Below are 24,354 nucleotides of genomic sequence, written 5' to 3' on the forward strand. Positions count from 1 at the left end.
ATTGCGAGGACTGGATTAGAAAACGGCGATCGCGGAAACGTGAAAACGTCCTACAAGACTCCTGATTTATTCTCGCGATAAATAAATCGCCGACGTGAGCGAAGATTCGCCGTACGATCGAATCGTGGAAGAATTATCGGAGAAAAATCGTTGGAATGCAGCCTCTCTTTTGATTCTAACAACTTTTATTCGAATACACAAATTTAATAATCGCCCGGACGAATAATTAAAAAATGAATGATATTATAATATTTAATAATGTAATATTTCTTGAGTATAAAATAATTATTTTTCTCGAAAAAGGGCTGTACATACTTGCTCCATTTACGTCAAATCCGGCAATTACACGTATACGGGATATGCACCATTTGAACGTACGTTCGTACGCGCGTAATAAGGAAAGGGACTGAAATTTCGAGCTCCTTTCACACACACATACATATATGCACACATATACACAGAGCGGGTGCGGCCTCCGGCAATCCCGGATCTTAGGCTCTTGTTGAACAAACGCGCGGCAAAGCGCGGCCTTAGTTACGACTAAAGTTTGTAATATACGATCAAGTATATCGCACCATCGGTCGGCGCAATAAGACCGCAGGTCTGACGAGGAAACTTGTATATACGAAAGCAAACTCTCCCCGCGTTACCCCTTAAGATGTACACGTGTAAAGCGTTATGGAAATATTACGGTAATGAGTAGCTCCGTAAATATTCAAGAAAGAGAGTAGATTGCCTCTCGAATAGTACATGCGATTGCGTTAATGTGTGATGATTCAGTTTTTCCGCAAGATTTACTGGTAAAAATTTTTTAGAGGAGAGATCTTTATTTATATACATAATCAAGCTTGCGCACAAAAAATATATATATTTTATTTGCCATATTTTATATTGACATTTTTTAAAACATTGTTAAATTATAGAATATAAAGCAGAATATAAATCTCGCGTTGTAATTTAAATTATATTTTACTCTCTATACCTATATCGTATTTTTTGTACGATTTTAAGCTTTATGGTAATTTGCATAATAACATATTATGAAATAAATACATGTGGAATAATTACAAATTGTTTCGTGATTGCGGTTTCAATGAATATGCCAGGGAATTGTTTGAAATAAAGCGGAATGATAGACACGCGCTTAAATTCCGCGAGAGTTACGTAATCGCGTCGTTATATGTGCGTATTACAAGAAATGAGATGTTACTCGCTCTCTCTCTCTCTCTCGCGAGTGGTGGTAGTTTAATTCAAACCGTGCGTTACAAGGTACGGTACACATGTAGCTACCACATCGAGCATCGTCGATCTTGCCTGAAGCAAGCAGATAAAGCGAGGGCGACACGTCATAGGTGTGCGTGTTCCGGGAGCTCGTTAAAGCATGATCGATATTTGGTTATCAAGCTCGGCTAACGTTACAAACCCTTATTTAGATCGCCCGATGAGGAACAAATGACAGCGAAGGTGTAATAAAAAAAGGCCCGACAAGCGCAATAAATTGGCAGCCTTTTAGAGATTGCTCGACTCTGGTATAATTGCTCTTTCATGATATCGTTCCCAGAGGGAGGTAGGCTAGTTCCTGGGTAGGAGAGATCGAAAGTTTTAAAATGCTTCTTTCCTTCACTTAAGCACAACCTTTCGCTGCGCTATCGATGGTCCAGTTAAGAGGCACAACAATCTCAAATTTAATTTATCGCGGGAAGTTCATTCTCAAGTCGCTGCAAATTAAGTGAAATTTTTCTTTTACTTTACGACTTTTCTTGTATTGAAACGATTTCGATGTTATCTCGAAAATCAATGGAGAATTCTAACTTTTCAAATTGTTACTTTGCGTTTAAATAAATATCCATCAGTAGACATTACAAAAACATTACAAAATAGTTTTATAAATTAAAAGAAAAATTTTCACATAATTTTCCCAATGTTAGCAAATGTCTTTAAATCGAACACTTTGAAGAATATCGTTTAATAGTTAGTTGAATCGAATATACACGTGTAGGATTTTTGAAAACTTGCCGGTGATCGTCTAGATCCGACATCGTCGATGTCAAAGCCGATTGAAATTGTTACACAGTTTCAATACACGGAATAGTATCGACCGCGCTCGATATTCCATTTATTTAATACTATCGTTGAGCATCGTTCTATTCCGTCGTAAATTTAAAAAGTGTATAGATACTTTTACGTGTCAAAATGTGAATTTCACAAGTCACAATATGAATTTATTATCTATAGTATAAACAAATACATTTGTGTGAGAAATTATTTATTTGCCATCTTCCCGCGTTTAATTTTTAGTAAAGAAAAGTTGAATCGAGAAAAAATCATACATACAGTCAGTCAATAAATTTTTTTAAATATTCTAGACAGAGACATTAAAAAAAGATTTTAAAAAAGAGAAAAATTATTATGCGTTTTTGATGTGCATTTAATGGAATCATTTTTTAATGTCCTCGAATATCGTTCGATTCTTTCGCTATGAGAAGTTACGTATCTATTCCGCGACGAAATTCGCGCAGAATTGCCTCAGATCGCAGATTAGCCTCAGTGGCGGATATAAGGAACCGAGGCTGGCCGGGTATCCAGCTTCCGGGACACACACGTAGATCTCCCCGTCTTATGGAGTTCTAAATCTAGTCGATATCCCGATAACTTTCCGTGGCTCATCGAACACCGGCATACGGTTTCTTTCTCGCCGTTTGAAGAATTGCCGTGCTAAAAACGCTCGGATCCCTCGGGTAATCTTCGCCTTAAATAAAAACGCGCAAAATCGTCGGACCGGATTTCCGACCGTCAGCGAAAATCGTCACTAACGATCCGTTTCATCACCCGTTCCAATAGCCGTTCCGATGGCTATCGAATGAATCGAAGACGTCTCTCTTACAACGTATATATTTCACATTAAAGTAAGTTTTCAGATTTCAGTCATGTGGACTTCTGTTTTTTTCGCACAACGCGATTTTTTCCGTGATAAATTGTAACCTTTTCAGCTTATATCTTTTTTTACATTTGCAAATACTTTGTTAAATTTTGTCGGCTTTTTTTTCATTTTAATAAAGCATGCAACGTTTGTAATCTGTCAACTGCGAGATAATTAAGTGATAAAAGCTCATGATGTAAAACTCCGCGTATCAATTTTTCAAAATAATTATAACTCCGGGACAAAAAACATTTGTCATCAGCTTCAAAATAAAAGATGCGACTGCGATTTTTATTCCATTACACTCATATATATGCGGATATTATGATTTATCGTATCCCACATACACGTACAGTTTTGACAGTGATGATTTGTAGCGCTCGCGCACGAAAAACAGCGAACTTTTATAAATAGCGCAAGACTGAAAAATATATCAAGCGCGAGCCTTCGACTCTCATCGGCACAACTGGCATTCATCTGGATGAAAAATAGCATGGCAACAGTTTGCCACAAGGATGAACAATGTTTTTCTATATAAATGTTGCACTATCAAGGGACTCTGAGTGGAATGGTGGTTATATAGGGGAGACGGAGGGGACGCAGGATGGGGAGGGGAGAGGGAGATTTTTTAACCGGGATGGAGGAATAGTTATCGGTCCGTTGCATGCACGGACATATAAATCTATGACTGCCGATAACCCGCTTTTCAGAATAAATATCGTTGCGTTTTTCAGTTCTACCAGCGAAGCGAGTCGCGCCCGCTTTAAATAAACATATTGCGACGCGTAATCCCTTAATACTCGGCGTTTGTCGAGAAAAATGAAACTGTCAGCGACCGTATTCTCGTCAATGTCGATCCAGCATTTCCGTAGGCACAAGAACGATTAATTCTACGGCACGATATATTGCGAGGGAAGATTATATTGTACAAATCTGAGTCGATCAGCTCTATATCAGTCTCTCGTATACAAATTGTCGTTTAAAAGATAATACCTACAAATTGATTCTGTATCGTCGCGTACTTTTACAATCCTCTTAAAGTAATCGAGAAAAAAATCACACTAATACAGATTTCCTTTACAAGATATATATCGATAAAATCGCGCGATAAATTTTTGAATAAACATATTTACCAACGCGACGCGTCTCTCAATCACGCTACGAACGAGAAAATTGATGTCGATATCAAAATGAACGTGTAGGGGAAGCCAACGATAACCCCGTATAAACAGCGCGACGTTACACGCTCGCGTGAAGGCTTATTGAAAGCGACACGCGTTACTCGAGTGGCGATGCGACTGATTTGGTTGCCCTACCAGAATACGCTGATCGTTCATGACAGCGACCAGTGACATGATCGGTCACGCCGCGTGAAAGGTTTCATTTAAGGTTTCCATCGCGTGCGGAGAGAGAAAGAGAGAGAGAAAGCGACCGCAGAGATGCGTGACCAGGTTTGGAGGACCGTCAGCGAAGCGATCAATCACGCCGTCGATCGATTAATTGATGTCAATGTCAAAAATACTGAATGCTTCCACACAAATCCACCGATTTCACAGCTTTAAAAGGAATAAAAGAAAAAACGTTTTATATAAAAAAAAAACCTTTGAAATATATTCGAGCCGATTAAAGGTACGACAGATTTCATTCGAAAGCCGTCGAGGCATTTATTCATTTATTGACGACGATTATAGCTTTTCTCCGATTCTTTACGAATATCGATTAAAAAAACCAATGTAGCGCAGACTATACATTGGAATATAAAATATTAGTTGTGAAGACAATTGTCGGATTCTCTTGCCTTGCAATTCGGCAAGGAACGTGTTAAATCTGTTGTAAGGTGAAGTCTGCAGGAGAAGTCTTAGACTGGCTGTGACGGTAATTCCGGACGCGGTTTAACCGCACTACCACCATAGCTAGCCTTAACAGCCGCATCTGTTCTTCTCTTGATCTTCGTTTTCGTCCGGAAACACGAAACTCAAAGTTGCGCGAACAGGAAGAGCAAGAGAATGGGATGGAATGATGCGAAGGAGGGTAGAAATGGAGAGTGAGGAATGGGACAAAGAAGAGGGGGAAATGAGGACTAGAATAGAAATAGAGGAGAGATAGATAGATAGGTAGATATATATTGAGAGGGATAGAGAGAGTCAGAGGAGGAGAGAGAGAGAGAATAGGTATAAGATAGTCGGAGGAAGGAACGCGGAAACTTCCGGTATAGAACACTCAAGCTTGATTGCTGGCGACGAATTGAATTAAACGCTAGTAGTAGGAAGAGGTTGCGGAGGAAGGAGAGGAGGACGAGAAGGAAACCAAAATTAATTCGAGCTCGAGCGATTAGCGCGAATTAAGTTCCGTCCCAACGAGCCGTCTCGATTAATTGTGCGAGGGCATGCATATTATAGATCGTTGAAGCATCCGACTAACAAATTGACAAACACGCACGTTTGCGTGTGTATATACGGTACGTCAGTTATTACGCGTTGTTTCGTGTACAGTGTCTCGTAAATTGAAACAATTCAATTAACAAGAGACGAGAGTTTTAATTTAACTCAAGTATTAATTTAACTTTAATCCTTTAATTATCAATTAATATCAATACTTTAAAATAGCTTCGTGTCATACTTTCTGATATGCTTTGTTACGCGACGTTCCACCAGCGACGTCTCTAGAGATATAAAAAAAAACCGGTCACACAGAGAAAAGAACGCAACGCCAGCACATCGTATTATCGACATCATTATCCATTATCAATATCTATTCATGTATATAGAACATGTGTGCATTTCTCCCATGTGGTTTTTCTTTGGTAGGGTTTACGCGGAATATCCACATGCGTAATACATTACCGGTAATGCTCATACATAAGCGATTTTTGACGCTATTGGACGCCACCGTATATCCTATAATACGCGTGATCCACTAGTGGAGTTTCGGGATAAAAGGGATCGGAAATTAATTTAAGTGATCTGATCGTTGAAAGCGAACGATGTTATCTCGCGATGAAATTCATTCGCCATATTGATCCGCATATTGTTTTAATGTTTCTGTTTAAAAACATATCGTATATATGTACTATTTTGAAATGAACCGCTGCAAATCAACGTTGAATTTTCAACATAACTTGTTAATTCTAAAATTGAAAAAAAATATTGCTCGCAGTTTTTCATTGAAATTTTTTATTTCGTTATTTTTTTAAGCTTATTGCAATACATTTTTCACAAATTTTTTTTTTCTCTAATACTTATAATAAAAATCTCTTATATAAAAAAAAATATATATATATATATTTATTTATAAATAGATTCTCTATTATATCGTTTAGCATACTGTTGTGTGTGATGTAAGCTTCATATTTAGAAAATAGATAAAAAATGAAAGAAGAACTTTTTCCATATCCATATGTGATTAAAAATGCACATAGAAACATACAAATCTTTCAAGTATTCAGCGTAAAAAAATCAAAGTAAAATAAAAATAAAACGCAAAATAAAATACAAGCAAATATATGCATTAAAATGCAATCAGAATTATATACGTAATACTTAAGAAACGGAAGCACAGAACGTGAATAGTTGGAATATCATGCCAGAATGGGGACGGAAGAATCGAAAAAATATATCTCTTTTCTCTACGTCATTTTTTCTTTTTTGAAATAAAACTATCGGTAATCGAAAGAATCCGGAATTAGATGAATAATCAATGCAGCTCTTAATATATCATCGTTTGAAATTTTCAAAGCACCGTGTGCCCTCGTCGCGTTCGGGCTTCAGGCCACTTTGGGAAGCTTTAGGTAAAAACGGACACATATTCCGGGGCATTATACCGGCATTTGTAACCGAGTATGTCGCGCGGCGACCGTGCATGTAATGTATACATTACCCGAAACCGATTCCGCCGTTGGCGCATGTACGCGTACCATGTCGCGATGTTCGCGACGTTCACGTGTGCAATATACAGGGGTATGCATGGGAGACTGTGTACATACGTATAGCTCCTCGCAGCATACGCACACACACATACACACACATGTGTATAAGGCTGGCGCGCGTTATGTTGCGCCCGGGGGCACGATAATTCAGCAGAAAAACCGCGAAACATTTGTCCGGCCGCCATTAATTCCGAAACTGCCCCGACATTTCTGGCGAATCTGCATAAAACCGTAACGTACCACTCGATAATTCGACCGATACGCCCATGCGCGACCCTTGGTCCCCTCATACATCTCACGTTCTCCATTCTTCCCTTCTCCACTCTTTTCCCCAGTTCTCTCTCACTTTCTCCCCCTTTGCCGCCAGGTGGTTCGGATCGTGTTTTATCTGCCGCTTTTTTTCCCCGCTTTGCACTTTCCGCAATTCCCTGCAAATCCGCTCGATGTCACCGGCATGCGAGGGAGGAAGCGAACCCTTTGCGATCGTGTTACACGATACGGCGCAGCCAATAGCACTCTCGTCCGCTTCCGGCCAAACTATAATACACTCTATCTGCACACGCTCAACTTTCATTTCTCTTTTTCCCTGTATTTTCATTTCCGCAAGTGCCGTAGAACATTCTTTCGTTTCAAACGTTTCAGTTTAATTACCGTGACATAATTTTGTTCATTTGCAAATGTGCAGTATGCAATATGTAGATACTAATTGGAAAATGCACGTATCGCGACAATCCTCGTTCGGTCTCACATTTTCCAAAAAGAATTTACAATTGATTCAAGCACATTCTAGATGTCTATCGAAGTCTAGAAATGCCGGACGCAACAGAGACTCTCGTGTCGAGTGCAGCGAATATTTCCGCGTCTGACTTATATACGATCGCTACTACTTGAGCCTTTATAACAGCTCAAATCGTCGAATCTACCCGTCGTAAAAATAAATAAAATTTTGATTTAAGGAAATTTAAATGAGAATCACAAAGATTGAAGATATTTTGCCGATTATGCGGCGGCGCGTATTGCGATATCTGTAATTAATTTTTCAAAGACATTGCGGTAAAATCGCGAATGTGCCGGGACAATGTTTGTGCGACAGGCAAAGGAAAAGGCCACACAATGGCTGCGTGTTCGTTTGCTTTAACGCCCGTTGCCTTCTAATTAAACCGACCACCGAAAACGAGAAATTGCAAGCGAGCGGTTTTTTTTACGGGGGTCGCTGCGCACGGCTGGTTGGCCGCCGCAAGTTAGCAGGAGAAAAAAATGGGAAATTGAGTCGCGCGACTAATTAACTCTGATTGCATTAATTGAAGGGTCACGCAGAGATCGTTTGGTTCGATTTTAGCGATTTCTCAACAAATTGAATAAAACTTACAAAAAAAGATACTATTTTAAAGTTTTATAAAATGAGATTAAATAGAAAAAGCTCTATTAATTTTCATTTGCATATTTTTTTTTTTTTTTTTGTATTAAATTCTGTTCTCGGTTTATTGAATCTGTGTATTGGAAAATCAAAAATGGAAAATATTATATTTTACATCTAAGCAAAATGTGTGATTGAAAACAACTAAGTATTTTTTTTATTCTTTAAATAACATATTTAATCTTCCTCAATACAGATTATTGAAGAAATTTTTTGTTATATATGTTAAAGATCATTAAACTATATTAATTATAAAATTTCTTAAGTATATGCTTTCAACTTGTAATAATTGATATCTACAGCCTGCTTTTTGTAGAATGCGATGTAGGAAAAACTATTGAACCATCGGCGATCCTGCGAGTAATAATTATAGTATAGAGACACAAAAGGTTTCCTCGACAGCCTCGCAGCGTACCTCTTGCGAACCAATCCCACGTCATCCCCTTAAAATCCCTTAGTCGACCCCGATAATCCTACATTGGACATGGCGGATGTGGCATCTCTCGTATACTCGGCTTTCTTTTTTCGAAAATTCTATTACTATTTTCGAGCCCGCGCAAAATTCTAATGTAACAAATATGACATTATGTAATATAAAAACCGAAAGCATTTTTATATTACATAATCTTATACAATCTAATATATATTTTATTTATTTTATAATTATCTTATCTTCATTTATTTTAATTAAGAAAGCGTTTTCAGGCAAATTGTCCGGCGAAAAAAAGATGAAACAGACATGCTTATTTTTAAATATAACTTACATTGCATCGCCGAATTTTCTGTAGAAAATCTTGTAGAAAGCATTAAAAGTTCAGGTACTCTCTTTCTTAATTGAGAGAAACATAATCGATAAATTTATTAATGATTCTTTTGATCGCGATAAATTATCAGCTATATTTGATCTAAAATTTCTAATCAATTTTATATTTATACGCATTTCACGGACATTTGAAGTTCTATATAATAAGATGTTTTATATATGTATATTTTATATACATATACATATATTTAATATATATGAATGTGTTTGTATGTATGTTGTATTTTCAACTTGATTATATTATTATATTAATTTTTTATATAACTCTCTATATATTGTATTCTATATTTTCAAACTAAAATATCTTCAAAATAAAATATCATGTCTCAAGTTAAGCTGTTATGATAAAACTATGTAAAAATTATTTACAACGTCATGGAGAAACATCTTCTTATATAAAAGTTGAAAAACTGGAAATATATTTTGCAATTCTTTTATTTTTCGAACAATTATCTTACTCTTCTACTCTGGGGATCATCCTATATATATACATATATATCTTTCTGCCATTGCTCTTCCATTCACTGCCGTTCGCTGACGTAGATTGAAAAAGCAGTCCCATTATAAATAATTTAAATGCATTGCTCGAGAGTAAAAAAGCGCGGGCGGCAAACTCGGCGCCAGCAAAATTGATACGATGCGTTTTCTACTTTCCTTGCAACACGAACGCCAGTTACTGTGGTCAATTCATTTCCGGCCATGCGTGCGCGCGTGTGTGTACGCGACGCGGATTTTATATATTTATTTATTTATTTATTTGCTTGCTCGTGCACATCTCTTCTCGTCTCGTCTCGTTTCTTCGCCATAAATTCATCCCGGAGACGAAAGCTTTCACGAATTTCGATTTCTCTTACAGATATAAATAAAAAAAAAAAAAATTACCGTGAATCAACATGAAAAATTGACAAAATTATATATGTGTTTTGCGTTTTCTTTTTCTCTTTTTTAAGTATGTTTGCGTGGAAGCGAACGGCCAGTGAACGAAAGATGACGAGGGTCCGTTGTAAGTCTCGCAGCAATCGAAACAAATTGTGTGGTGATTTCGTAGCATATTTCATAGAAACTGTCGCAAAAAGTTTACGATTCTATCGAAGGAACACGCAATATGGAAACGAGAAAAAGAAGCGAAAAAAGATACGACGAGAGTAACATACGAATACACGTATCGACGATCTGGTGCATGAAAGGAAACCCCCCTTTCTCAATTCTACCGAGCTTCTCCCGAAGAATCCTAATCTCCTCGGCATGGCACCGATGTAACGGACGTCGCTTTTCTCGCTCGACAGTCTTGGTTCCCTTTTCTTCGCCTGATACACGACGAAGGCAGTCGGATAAACGATTCTGCGGCATGGTCGGGGATCTACGGGATTACTATCCCGGAGCCTAATCAGCTAGATTGCCTGCAACCTGCCTGCCTTATCTCGACGGTACGCTTTCCCGATCTCTCTTTCTTCTTCTGATTCTGCGAGCGATGAGCCCCCATGAAAGACCGGCCCCTTTAACATCACCGACAGTAGGGATCGCTTCGCGAAAGAATACCTTTTCCTTTACCGGATATGACTTGCGGTGCGCGCGCGTACGGGAATCTTTGGCGAATTACATGGGATTTAAACGAATTGGCTCTCCTTGCCCTCAAGACGAAGTTAAAAGAGGATGAGCCGCTTTTCATGCAGCATTTTTTGAAAATTGCGTCAAATTTAAAAAGTTGGAACACAGATAGTATCCAAATTTCATACAGGCAAACAAAATAATAATTTCATATGCTATATAACTGTATTGTTAGAAATATTGCTATTGCGGCAGAAAGTATATAAATACTGCAGATAAATATATACGTACATAGAAATTATCTTGAAATTATCAAAGCTAAATTAAATCGGCATACAGCTGTTTTAATTACTATTAATTACAAATTACTAATCTTGCAAATATACACATATATATATAACTTCGGTCGAATTTAGGTAACAGTCAATCGTAAATATTTTTTTTATAAATAACTCCTTCAATTATATCGTAAATCGTCGATAACATAACAAAAGAATCTCGTAAAATTCAAGAAACAGGACAGAGCCTTAATATTGATTGTGATGTACGGTTGCATGGAAACTCTATTGCATTTTCTTGTCAGGATGACAGAGAATTGATAATTGAGAAATAGCACATGCGATAATAATTGTATAGATTGTTAGATGTAACACTCACCCGCGTTATTACTGGCGAAATTTAGATCCTTACCTGAAACAAAAAAAAAAAAACATTATTAGTATACATTAACAGATGACAATTGTATATTATGGAACTCGAACTCGGGATACATCAAGCTGTGAGAGACGATTTCCGGATTAAATAATAAAAATCAAAAAGTATCAAAGAATATATAAATATAGATCAACTTTCAATCGATAGTTTCAGGATCGATTTTATAAAGTTACCTCATAATTTTTGCAAGGAAATAACTGCTAATATTATTAGCTATTCTAATTTATTTAGAGATAAATGCTGATCTGAGAATTTAATTCAGCGGAATTAGATTATATGGTTTATAAATATTTGAAGAAGTTCGCAGTCAATGTTTGTATCATTATTAGTGAAATTGATTTCGTTAACATGACAATATTTAGAAGAAACGTCGTATTCTGCAAATAGCTTCAATTATTTTATGCCAATACAACGCACGTAATCCGATTTAATTTAACGTCTCTTTCCGTTATATTTCCGTTATATTCCGTTATATTAAGCGCAGTTTCAGCGACTTCAGCTGCATAACGAAATGTTCGAATTTAGTTAGAGACACGCGATCCTTCTTGCGCACATATTATTTCACGTAAACGTAAACTAACGTGTAATCCGCGCGTGAGCAATCTACACAAGCGCATGCATGTAAATATATACAGAGTATTCACAGTTTGCGTACAGTTAGATATCCTCTAGAAACGCAGGATCAAAGATAGTGTAAATCAGATTACAGAAATAAGAATGAGGGATCTTTTGCATCTGTCCCTCTGTCCCTCTCTCTCTTTCTATAAACAAATATCTATAAATATCTCGATTTGCAAAATATAAAATACATGCGATTAATTTTGTTAAAATTGATATAAAGTAACGAAATATATAGAAATAAAGCACTGTATTCTTTTAATGGGAAAGATTTAATTTATATTTCAATATTTTTATATTAAACGGAAATCATGAGGTTAGATATTATTTAGAATACAATTATAGACTCGTTTAATACACAAATATCAAGATATAAATCTGTCCCGTTAAAACTATATAGCGCTCCATTTCTTCTGATTTGTCACTTTATATCAATTTTAACAAAATTAGTCGCATGTATTTTATATTTTACGAACCGAGATATTTATAGATATTTATAGATCTTTCCTTTTAAAAGTGTATATATATATATATATATATATATATATATATATATATATATGTGTGTGTGTATGTATATATATATGTGCCTAATTTTTTTTAGAAAATATAATTATATGTATATACATATATACTTGATTTAATCGTTGAAAAATCATATAATGTGGAAAATAACTTATGAAATATGATAGAAGAAGCGAGCTATCCACATGTGCCGAACAAATGATCAGCCATTTTCCTTTCCGGCATTCAGCACAGAGAATTATGGAAGCATCTAGCTTGAAATGGAGGGCAATTTTTAGTACCACACTATTCTTAGGTACGAACGCATAGGAAAATAGATATTTTGACTAAAATGTATTCCGCATTAATTCTATTATAAATACGATAATTCATTACATACTTTGCAATGACTAAATAATTAAGTTAAAAATCAAATATTAATTTCTAATATAATTCTTGTCAAAAATGTTCAAAATTTCTTCGTGTACAATTATCGATACTTTACATGTTGTGATATACAGATGTAGATAAGATTGCTAATTTTTATCAAGATAAAAGAAGATGCATATACTTATACAGATTGCCAAGTTTATATAATAAAATAACTTTGTTGCAAGCAATTTTATCGATTTTTTCAGCGATCGTACATCTGTCTGTCACATTTGTCTGAATCTCCTTAACAAGCCGCCACGTTTGTATTTTATCGTCTCGAAGATTCGGATTTTTTCGTTAATATCGATCATCAGGTACATTACGAAACTTCCGGGATTTTTCTCGCGAAGTGAACCTCGCGTGGAATTGAGATGAAATATCATTCCGTCCAACATACACAGCGCTCTGCCCGAGCGCTGATCCGATGGCTGCGAAAATTTTCTCTCCGGCGCGCTGGTCGGAGGATTTATCGGGGGCGGATAAAAAGAAGATTCGCACGCGGACGGATCGTCCTTTAGGCGCGGGATCGTCTGACATGAGTGGCGGGAGGGAGGGGGTCCTGGCGTCGTGCGGAGTCGAAAGGGAAGGATAGAGACGGGTGGGATAGAGAAGTGAGAACTGGAGAATAATTTTTGAGAAAATACATTTTTCCTATCCTCACATGTCGAGACACCCATCTGTTTTATGTTCCATATCCCACGAACGACGATCGCTTACGGATAAAGCTCTTTGCTCTTTCTTTCATTGATCCTTTTTTCGTCACCGGTTTTTTTTTGTTTTATTATCTAAAACGCTGTCATCTCCTTGACGACATTCGAGGGTGATGCTGACACGCGAGAAAATCGTGTATTGCTTTTCCGCCGCTGAAGTAGCAAGGGTGAGAAAGAAGATGAAAGTGTTTGCATCAAAGATCATCTAAAGCGACGCTGAGAATTCCACTGTAACTTTCGAAGGGTGTCGAGCTTCTGAAAAAACGTTTCTTCTTTTGAAAGTACTTAATCTTATTGTGCTGAATCGGAATGAGTTGCTAAATGTTTTTTTCACATTCGTATTGTTTCCCGTTCACGAGTTCTTTTAGTTGTGACATAATTTTCGCTTTACAAATTTGATTTTATTTTATATCAGTAGAAAAGTCTAGTATAAATCAGACATGAAACTTTTTCTTCCATTAATTTACAATGGTTTAAGTTTCCTTACATTTTTAATATTATGTTTTTTTAAATATAATTTTGTAACTTTCTTATATATTACAATATTATTGATATTAATAATCCCTTCTTTAAACAAATTATATAGGCAAACATTTTTATAAACGATGCAAAACTTACGATGCAGGAAATGTCAGAACGAGCGATAGAATGGGTCAAATTTTAGAATCCATATCTGAGAATATTCCGTTGTCAAGTTTACGAACTTTAATATTATTCAAGAATGGAAGACAAACGCTCGTGAGTTAATATTCATCTCACTCGCGTACGGCGTGGCGATGCTATTTATTCTACTTTGGCAACGCCGGCCAATCGCGTGCATCTAAGAGACCGGCTGGCTACAAGCTATGATTTATCTCGATGGTCGAATATGATCCTACCGACAATAAAGATCTGTTGAATATACGTGCCAACTCCTTCCCAAGAATTGCGCGGCCATAAATCTTCATCGAGGGTTAAATGAGTTTTAACGGAGGGGGGAAATTGCGGTTTGAATATTACCCCTAACAACGACTGTAGTTGCGTATTCCCGCCCGTTTCACGAATATTTATTAGAATAGTGAATTGCAGATGTTGATTTATTTAATATACGAAGACGGATCGCGTGAGAGATCGCTACGATAAGACGCGCGAAACGCGAGCGCGAAAAAAGATGGCGAGAACTTGATATATAAAAAAGTATCTTTTTTTATTCTTTTAAATATTTCCTCACATTCACAAATTTATTAGGTTTTTATGCATATCACGAAGTTACAAACGCGACTCTGTAAGATTATTTATTAAATTAAATTTTAAATTATCAGCGAAAATGTATTAAAAATTAAAAATTCGCGGCGAGATACATCTCGAATGAACTTCTGAATTCTGTCTTTACGCATTACACTGCGTCTTCTCTGCAGAGAGATTAAAATTTGATTGCCGACGAAATGTAGAATGAGCTCACAATCCTGAGAACAATGGACGTCGGAAGACGTTTAATTTTTCATGATACCGCTGTTAGTATTACATAGATTCCTTTATGCATATAGTACAGTCATGAGCATCGCGAAAGTGTACAAATTCAGTCATAGACGACCGAGGGACATCAGGTGCTGTGCGAACATCCGGGGAAAGCACGAACCTGATAAATCTTGCCTTATTTCGATCTGGCATTTTGCCGTATAGAACGAGTCGACAGAAAACTTATATTACACTAGAGCATGTGATTAGAAAAAAATATGAGGAAAGTAAAGAAAAACACTGAAGACACAGAGAAATTGTAGTGTAATATAATAACATTTTATTTATTAATACAGCTATTTTCTAATTTAGAGATAAAATAAGAGAGCGTCGTTTTTCAATTTATATTAAAATATGTCTATCAATGTCATTTTTAATAATTAAATTTAATTTTACGTTATAAGAGCGAGTCTAAAGGACACAGAATCAATATTAGCTTCATTAATTCTCAAGATAATTGCATATTAATCTTAGCTTTTTTTTTTTTTTTTTTTTTCATAAAATTACTTTCTCATTCAGCTCGTTATTTTATCGCAAGCACGGCACTACAATACTACGCGCGATTGTAATTCTCGTTAGGCTTCTTTCTCGTTACCTTCAGTGGCAACCACTTTTGAAATTGACTCTTTTTTCCTATTGTCGCCGCTGGTCGAGTTTACCCCGCCGGGGCCGTCCCTTTTTCCTACCCCTTGGCTTTCTCTTTTGCCGTTAAAACCCGGCTTGCTTTTACTTACTACTCCAACGGAGAATCCATCCATTCGTCCCCGAAGGGTTGGCACGTCCCTCCCGTCAGAGGGACGATCGCGCTAAGTGGCAGATTCAGACTGATCGAAAGCGGTCGAGATAAAGAAAAAAAAGTTCCCGGCAGAGAGGAAAGTCGGAGAGTGGACTTAAGCCCGTCGAGAGGGTTACAACGGAGGATGAAAAGAAAAGTACGCGTCGATACAAAGTGCTGTTTACGCCATTCTCCCACCCTTCCATTTTCAATCACTGTGTCTTTTTACCTAATTCTACGCCTCTTTCCCTACGCGCAAATTTTTGTCATTTTTTCGTCATTATACATTTTTCTTTGCATCTTTGAATCGTTTTTCTCGTGATGCATAATTAAGAGATGTTACGAGATGTCTTATTATTTGAGTGACGTAAGATTTTTGCGCTCGAACAAGTACTCTTTCGCACATTTTATTCTTATATGACTTTTCATTCTTAAGCAGATATATATTTATAAGATAGTCCGATAAAAATATTATTTCATCAAAGATCTCGGGTAAAAATTAATACAAGATTAGTACTCTTGTCTTTTTTCTTTCAGCCTGTGATTTTTCGCACAAATATCAAAAGATATCTCTGCTTCATTCTCGCTGAACCTATCAGCCTAAAAAATATCGGCGGCGATTTTTTTTCTACAAGCCGCAAGATACGACTCTATATCTCTCCCTCAATTTGCATTTTTTTGTGTCTATTTCGTACACGGAATGTACGCTTGATCTGGGTGACAAAGAGAAGGCTCTGATGGGTGGATCGTCGCGCGGATAAAGGTGTCTTCACGGTGACCCCTCTCTCGTCGCGGCGGAAGGACGGCAGTAAATCTTTCGTCGACAAGCGAGATCCATTGATCCCACGATCGAATGTGAAATCCACCTTTTGTATCCCGCACGCTCGCCTGCCGCGCGTTCGGCGGGAAGGGTAAATAATGTAGAGGGACTCGTCGGGAACGTTAGACAACAAATAAATCAGCCTCATCCTGGCTGCTGCTGCCCCGTGTGGATCCTCGCGGTAATCTTCGTGATGGCCGAAGCGCTCTTTGTCGATGTCCTCCGAGGAGACCGGAGGCAGAAGCGGTGCCTCTTTTATTTTTCTCGCTGGCGCTATCGATCACGCTCAAGTGGTCGCTCCGCATTACACGTCTATTCTTGATGAAAGTGGATCGGAACTGATCTATTTTGACGACGGTCGTAAAATCGCCAAAAGGAGCGAACGAGGAGGTGTATTAAACGATAATAAACTAAATGATTGAGATTTTGATTGAAATAAAAAAAAGGAGATGAGAAAGAATAATAATTTTTATGTCGAATCAATCGAAACTTATTTGCAAAATTGCTAATTTTATCATTAGGTTATTATTTAATGTCACGTGTATTTCAGTGTTTCTCTCTGTTAAAACGTTTCTTTGTTACGGTTTACTTTTACGCGTAATTGGAATGAAATAGTCATAGAAATTTATTATGACTCTTTTCGCACTATTTAGTGCTTTTTTCGGCAGGCAACGCGACTGAATGGCAAAAATATGTATAAGCTTTTTCGAAGACTCGCTATTTATGAATGGAAAGGAACAATTCCGATAGTAATGTTCTCTCAAAAGCAGTCATCATCGAACATTTCGAGATATTTCTTGTTTAGTTATTTTGCACCCCCTTCCTGTCCGAGTCGTCGTATTTCGAAGTGTCCCCCGACATGTCTTTTTCGCTAACGTCCATAAAAAGAGTCGCTATCAAAAAGTACGCTATCGCTCTACCGCGGAAGTCCCTCTTTTCTCACATGAATAAAACAACCGGATATATATATTATATATATATATATATATATATATATATATATATATATATATATAATGGTCGGATACTGCGGAGCTTAGAATGCTCGAGAAACGACTTCCGGTGCGTTCCGACCGACTAGAGAGAACCAAGGGGAGTAAGTTGAGATTCACTGCGAAGATCTACGAATCTCAGACCGTACAGACTGCTGCAGACGACGGTGCATTCCTTATCGCGAGAGGGAAAAACGTCGTGTATTCCCAAGATCCATTACCATGTAAATATTGCATCGAGTTGCCTCTCTCTCGGAATTTTATGGCCGCAGTCACATGCATTATGCCAATCGTATTTTAATTCGTGGCGTTACGCCGTCGCTTTTTTGCAATACTAGAACAACACAAGCGCGCGATACTCGCGTGCCATTCTTCGATTTTATGTTAAAAAGAATAATATATTAAAAAAAAAATAATATAAAGTTTGTTTAAACTCGATTAATATTTTTTCACAGAAGTTAGCTGATTAAAGCATTAATTTGCTAATTAAATTTTATAATAAATATGTTAAAAAATTAATAAGTAATATGTTATAATATCTTATTCTCGATTAATATTTTTTGACAGAAATCAGCTGATAACTGTCAAAAATATTAATCGAATTTAAAGTATTATATAACCTATTATTTAATACATATTATATTATTTTAATTTTTATAACATTATTTTAAAAATTAATTAGTAAATTAACGCTTTAATCAGCTGACGCTTTAATCATATATGTCATGTAGAGCTTCAATTAATTTTTTTTCAGTAGTAATATAAGACATTAATCAGACGTTGTGATTGCTCGATAGATACACTGACAAATTATCCAAATTAATTATTATACAACAAATTAATTATATAACAAATTAATTATTTTTTACAATAATCAAGCTTCAAATACACAAGATATCTCGAAAACATTTCTATGAATACGAGAGAGAAAATATTATTGCGGAGAAAGAGACATTCTCTCTCTCTCTCAATGTCTCTTAATCAGCTGATTTTTCTGTCAAAAAATATTAATAAAATTTGCTAATTAAATATTCTAGCTTACCTATTTATATTTATATTATCTATGTTATAATTTGCTAATTAAATTTTAAAATAATAATATGGTAAAAGTTATAAAATAGTAATACGTTGTAAATAATATGTTATAATACCTTATTCTCGATTAATATTTTTTCTTTCTAAAGAGCTATATCTCTTTTCGAACGAATCTCCTTTGAGTTTTAATTAATTATTAATATTAAGTCATGTATATAGTATCGCGCGCGCGCTATTAGAGTGAAGTTGCCGATGTTTGTAGAATAGCGGCCATTACCGAAACGCCGCGAGTATCAGGCAGTTGGAGCTGCGTCCCGCTGTGATTAATTAGTAAGCATAATCGTTAGAAATGATTTCTAATTTTTGTATTGTAATATTTATCAATCGCGCATATCATAATTTCAACGTTAATATGTAGTCGTAATTGTTCGAAACGCATATTTCGCGAAAAATTCGATGCAAAATCTCTTGCCAACATAACCCAACTTAATCTGTTTTCGATCCACTAATGTGTTGCGATCCGTGGATATATTTATCGTTAATTCTAGTTTACATATTTATATTGTGTATGTTATAATGCGAAATAATAAGATTGTTCTAATATAAGTATGTATTTTATTTGTTACAGGTAGCATCGCGATACAGTGCGATACGCGTCGTGTCGGGAGTGTCGTGTAAAGTTTCGCGTGTCGGGAGTGCCGTGTAAAGTGTCGGGCGATCGTAATTATTCGTATTTTTGCGAGTGTCGTGAGTGCTACCATGGACCAAGAGAGGAGGAGGAGGCCCGGGGAGGCATCGGGCGACATCGGGGCAACTGTAAGGTATGCAAAATAAAAACATTTTTTCTAAACTGCATTGTGTGATGAGATATTCGACACACATATGTATACATATACATAACTTGAATATTTTGTTTTCAGATCAATATGCTGTGTACTACAACTTCGCTATTCTACGTATCGGTGAGTGAGAAATTGTTTATTTTGTAACATTTTTATAGCAGTAATGGGGGTATGTAATAAGTTGAAAATATTAAAATAGTAACATGTATTAAATAATATGTTATAATATCTTATTCGCGATTAATATTATTTGACAAAAATCAGCTGGTTACTGTCAAAAATATTAATCGATTTTTAAATATTATAACATCCCTTTCTAAAAAAAGGCATGTTAAGTCGATTCTCACAAGTATTGTTGTAACTTTTCCGCGATGTTGATTGACTGTTTCGATTCGCATTGTGCGTTATATTCTTAGCATCGAGAGACTGTCATTGCAAGGGTTAGTAGTTTAACAGTTTGTTCAAAATAAAATTAAATAAAATATGTTTTAAATAATATATTATAATACTTTATTCGCGATTAATATTTTTTGACATAAATCAGCTGAGAACTGTCAAAAATATTAATCGAGTTTAAAGTATTATAACATTATTTAAAACATTTTATTATTTTATTTTATTTCATTTTAAACAAACTGTCAAACTGCTAACTCTCGCGATGACAGCCTCTCGATGCTACGAATATAATGCACAATGCGAATTGAGACAGTCATTAAGCATCGGGGAAAAGAGGCAACAATACTTACGAGAATCAACTTAACATGCCTTTTTAGAAAGAGAATATCTGTGACAGCAATCGCATATATATATATTTTATATTTTACGCACGATATTGTATTGATAAAAGCATATGCTGCTTGCATAGTAATTGCGATTTTGGAAGGAGGTTTGTTTAATTCTACGTACGTGCCGCGTTAGGCGACTTGATTATTGTCTCTCTTGTGTGCGGTATCTTCCTCTTCCTATGGGCTTACCAACACAGCGCAGTCCGACATTTTCGTTGATTTAAAGCCCCTAATCTCGGGGTAGAAACAACCCCTGCAGCCGGTCGCGGACACCCGTAGAGGCACGCGGTACAACATCGTACGGTGAAACGGATCCGTACAGGCGCAAGAGGGTTGGTAGAGAAGGTCGGGGGAACTCGACGGGGGTGGCAACGAAGGGTTCGAGCCAAATGGCTGACCGTCGTCTGAGCGTTTCGAATCAATTCTCGCCACTGGTGAGAATTCTCAGTTAAATAAATATGGTTAAATTTTGTCTAAATTATAGTAAAATAATTTATAAACTGATAAAACAATATTTTAAAATAATATTATATTATATAAACTCTGCCGCCAATAAATTAAATGATATATATTTTTTATAAATGTTATATATTTTAGCACCGTTAATTAATTAATTAATTTCTGCAAGTAAGAGTTGCTAAATAAAGTACATTTTAATTTTTACTAAATTTTCTAAGAATATTTCGAAAAAAGAAATTGTTCGCAGCGGTCATATATTCTTAAGAGAAATTTTACCAGTAATTTGACTCTTTAGACGGTCTCTAAACTTTATCAGTTTTTGAACGCGATGATCTGGTACCTACGTGGTGATGCATGAAACCACAAAGGGATAGGTAGGTTCTGCGGGAGGAGAGAAAAGGAACAGCAGCGGGCTCTTTCTTTCACACTAGTCTGAAAATGGCCGTTAGGTAGAGAAAAACTGGAAATTATTGAAGTGATATTGGAAACCGATAAGGACGCGAACGAGAATTGCTCGAAATGGACGTTATTAGATATGTGGTATGTGGTAAGGATGAGTAGGACGAGACGCAGTTAGCGAGCGAGATTTTCGTTAGCGCGGTTTCGCGCGAGATCTAATAAAGCTGCCTGCGATTTAGAGCCGGCTCCATAAAGGAATATTTACGAGATGTAGCGCACGATGCATACGCGATTATCGATTTTTAATATTAAGATGAGCCAAGCCTATTAAATGTATAGTAATTTTGAGAAAGTTATTTTGGACTTAATTTACGGAAAATCGAAAAACCATTAATAATTCAGTACTATTCAACTTACGGCTAAATATATATCAAACTTAATTGCTTCAAGCTACTTTTTTTTGCGCACGTATTACGAGAAATAAACTCTAAATCTTTCGGGAGGGTAACATGATATCATGAGAGAAGATGAGCACACAGATTAACCGCGAAATCTGCTACGTCAAACAAAAACGCAATAAAGACAGGTATGCAAGAACATTATTGAAGGAGTATATACCGACCGTAGTTAGCTGGATTTAGTAGCCTCGGCAAATCATGGAATTGCTTGCGTTCAATAAATGTAATTAATCCCAGCAGCTCATTCGCAGCGCCGTCGGCCATGCATCTGGTCGTGATGAGGAATATTCATAAAGCCCGGCGTATAACATCGAGGAACCGAATTAAGATTACGAGTGAACCGTATTTGCGCCAGCCAAATATAATAAGGCACGCGGTTTCTCATTCTTCTCGGGCGACCAGTTTGCGACATTCGTAAAGGAGATTGGCGTTTGTTGTTGACAGATCGAGTCAAGCGCCCCGAAATCGGCAAGAATGATGTGCGACAAGTAGTTCGCAGGAACAAAACGAATCCGGGCAAACGCGACTACATCGCAATCTTGGCGAACACGAAAGGCATTTTATTAAAACGCTTGACTTTGTATGCGTACAGCAAGATATTAAATCGGCGAGATATTAAAATGTGTCTCACGCGTGGAGATAACTTGCTGTATCGTCTTGTTTCTGCTTTCTATGCGGCCGCGATACATGCGTGAATATTTATTAATGCGAACGTCGCAAGGAAAAGTTTCGACATAATTATTTCATATAACTGAATCAATATACTTGTCGAAATGCACGGCAGTAATTTGCAATAATTAGTTATAGAAGACTAAAATAATTATAGAACGACCATTATGGAATGACTAAAATAATTTGCAATAATGTTATTTGATTTTGTGATAATTTTTAAAAGCGACCTATATGTATATAATAATTAATCGTTATAGATATAGTCATTTCTTTTGCGCAAATTTTGTTCATCAGAAGCTTACAAAAGTGAGTCTGGGCGAATTTAAAATACTCAAGCTATTTAACATCAGGAAGGTTTTTTTTTTTTTAGTCAGACGTACAAATCTTCTGGAGATATAAATGAAAAGACGTAAAAAAGAATTGAGGTCACGAATAAAAGTTATTTTCTATTATAATAACATTCTAACGACATTTTATTTCCCACAATCTTTCTTAATCGTTTGATCGTAATTAATAGTTTCTAAATACGACATATTTAAAGAATTTTGGAATCTTTATTGCGGAGCAATTCGCAAAAAGTGCTGCGCTTCTCGGTTTTCCCGTCGTGCTCTTTTTGCTCAATTAGCTTCAAAGTCTGATTACGCTAGTGGCGGTGATTCCGTCGTTTTTCAACCGATGGAATCGACGAGAACAGCGGAACATTTCCACCGGTGAGATCAGACGTATTTCAAGTTTCACCGGGATGCTTACGTCCTCGTTGGTACTAAGCTTCGCAGTTAACGCGGCAAAAAGACGGCCGGAAAAAAAATATACAGGAAAAGAGAGGTTTAAAAAACCAAAGGGAAAGAGAGAAAGAAAGACAGAGCGCTAGAATCGCGGAAGAATCCGCGGTAAAATTCTCAAGTAGTAACTTTCAAGTAGTAACGTTCAGGCTATGGTCAGACGCAGCTGGAAACGCGGGTTAGGAGGAAGGGAAACAGGCGAAAAACCGCATTGTTCGCGGAGAAACAAAAGGATCGGCCGTGATCCGACGATTATTCGCCCTTTACGAGACCGACCGGCATAAAGGGACGGTAAGGGACATTTTGAAACGAAGCGCGAGCGCGCGCAAGAGAGAGAGAAAGAAAGAAAAAGCAGATATCCGGGAAAATAAAGCAAACGCGGCCCGGCCGATTGCCAGGACAAAAGAGCGTTAAACGGAAAAGCGGCGAGGTGAAGTGTAGAGGGAAGCGGCGGGGAAGCGAGAAAAAAGGAAGTTGGTGCAACAGAGAGAAGAAAGAATCGGGCGAAAAGCAGGTGCGAGCCGGGAAAGCTAATAATTAATTGATGAAAAGTTCGACGGAGGAGATGGTAGGAAAAGAACTAAGGCACACAAAGAGAACATAAATGGCGAGAATATAACAGATACAAAATGAAGCTTCTTAGTCAAGTTTTATTAAAGTTATAATACCCTTTAATTCCATACTCTAATGCAATATGGTGATCCAAGATCGTATAAACTAATTTTCTGTTTTTACTAAAGTTTTCGTCTTAACATAAAAAAGACCTGACAGATGTATTACTCAAAATTTATATCATATCTACAATTATATATTTAAACAAGAAAACAATTTTATTTTTCTATAAAATACATTATTCCTACAAAATTAATGAAAATAATAGACTTGTAAAGAAAATTGAACCTCATTATATTTTAGATTTATTTATTATTTTTTGAAAAAAATAATTGCAAAAGTACAAAATTGTATATAAGTATTAGAGACACTTGACAAATCTTGTCTGCTGACAAGAACGTTATACATTTGCGTCATAAAACACGCGAATGGCGAGAGGAGCGCTTTTATAACTTGCCGCCGGGCGTATGCGTCAATAGATAACAACAAGAATGAAGTTTTTCCGTGAAAAAGATGGAGCGCCAAGGTATGGCTTGGCACAGCGCCATTGTGTCCCATTCAAGCATCTTTATATGGCGGAAAGGTTGGCGGAATAATGCGCTTCCTTCGGGTGAA

At 36.6% G+C, this 24,354-nt stretch overlaps 2 protein-coding genes across 6 annotated transcripts in view; one reads left to right on the top strand and one right to left on the bottom strand.

Annotated features, from left to right (window-relative positions):
- Positions 1-24,354, bottom strand: part of LOC145935685 (agrin) — a 495,549-nt gene that overhangs the window by 298,260 nt on the left and 172,935 nt on the right. For 4 of the 5 annotated variants that reach the window (XM_083037214.1, XM_083037213.1, XM_083037212.1 and 1 more), the window contains one exon: positions 11,291-11,323. The exons of the other annotated variant lie outside the window; for it this stretch is intronic. In XM_083037214.1, the coding sequence (XP_082893340.1) occupies positions 11,291-11,323 (33 nt within the window). The remainder of the gene's footprint in view (positions 1-11,290; positions 11,324-24,354) is intronic. 5 annotated transcript variants of the gene reach the window in all.
- The window catches only part of LOC145935697 (uncharacterized), a 231,744-nt gene that overhangs the window by 95,014 nt on the left and 112,376 nt on the right, over positions 1-24,354 (top strand). The window contains exons 6-7 of the mRNA XM_083037233.1: positions 19,359-19,551; positions 19,651-19,692. The gene's annotated coding sequence lies outside the window, so the exon portion shown is untranslated. The remainder of the gene's footprint in view (positions 1-19,358; positions 19,552-19,650; positions 19,693-24,354) is intronic.

Source organism: Prenolepis imparis, unplaced genomic scaffold, assembly GCF_030444845.1.
Source record: "Prenolepis imparis isolate NDT839.2.m4 unplaced genomic scaffold, iyPreImpa1.0 SCAF_4, whole genome shotgun sequence".
NCBI classification, from domain to species: Eukaryota; Metazoa; Arthropoda; class Insecta; order Hymenoptera; family Formicidae; genus Prenolepis; species Prenolepis imparis.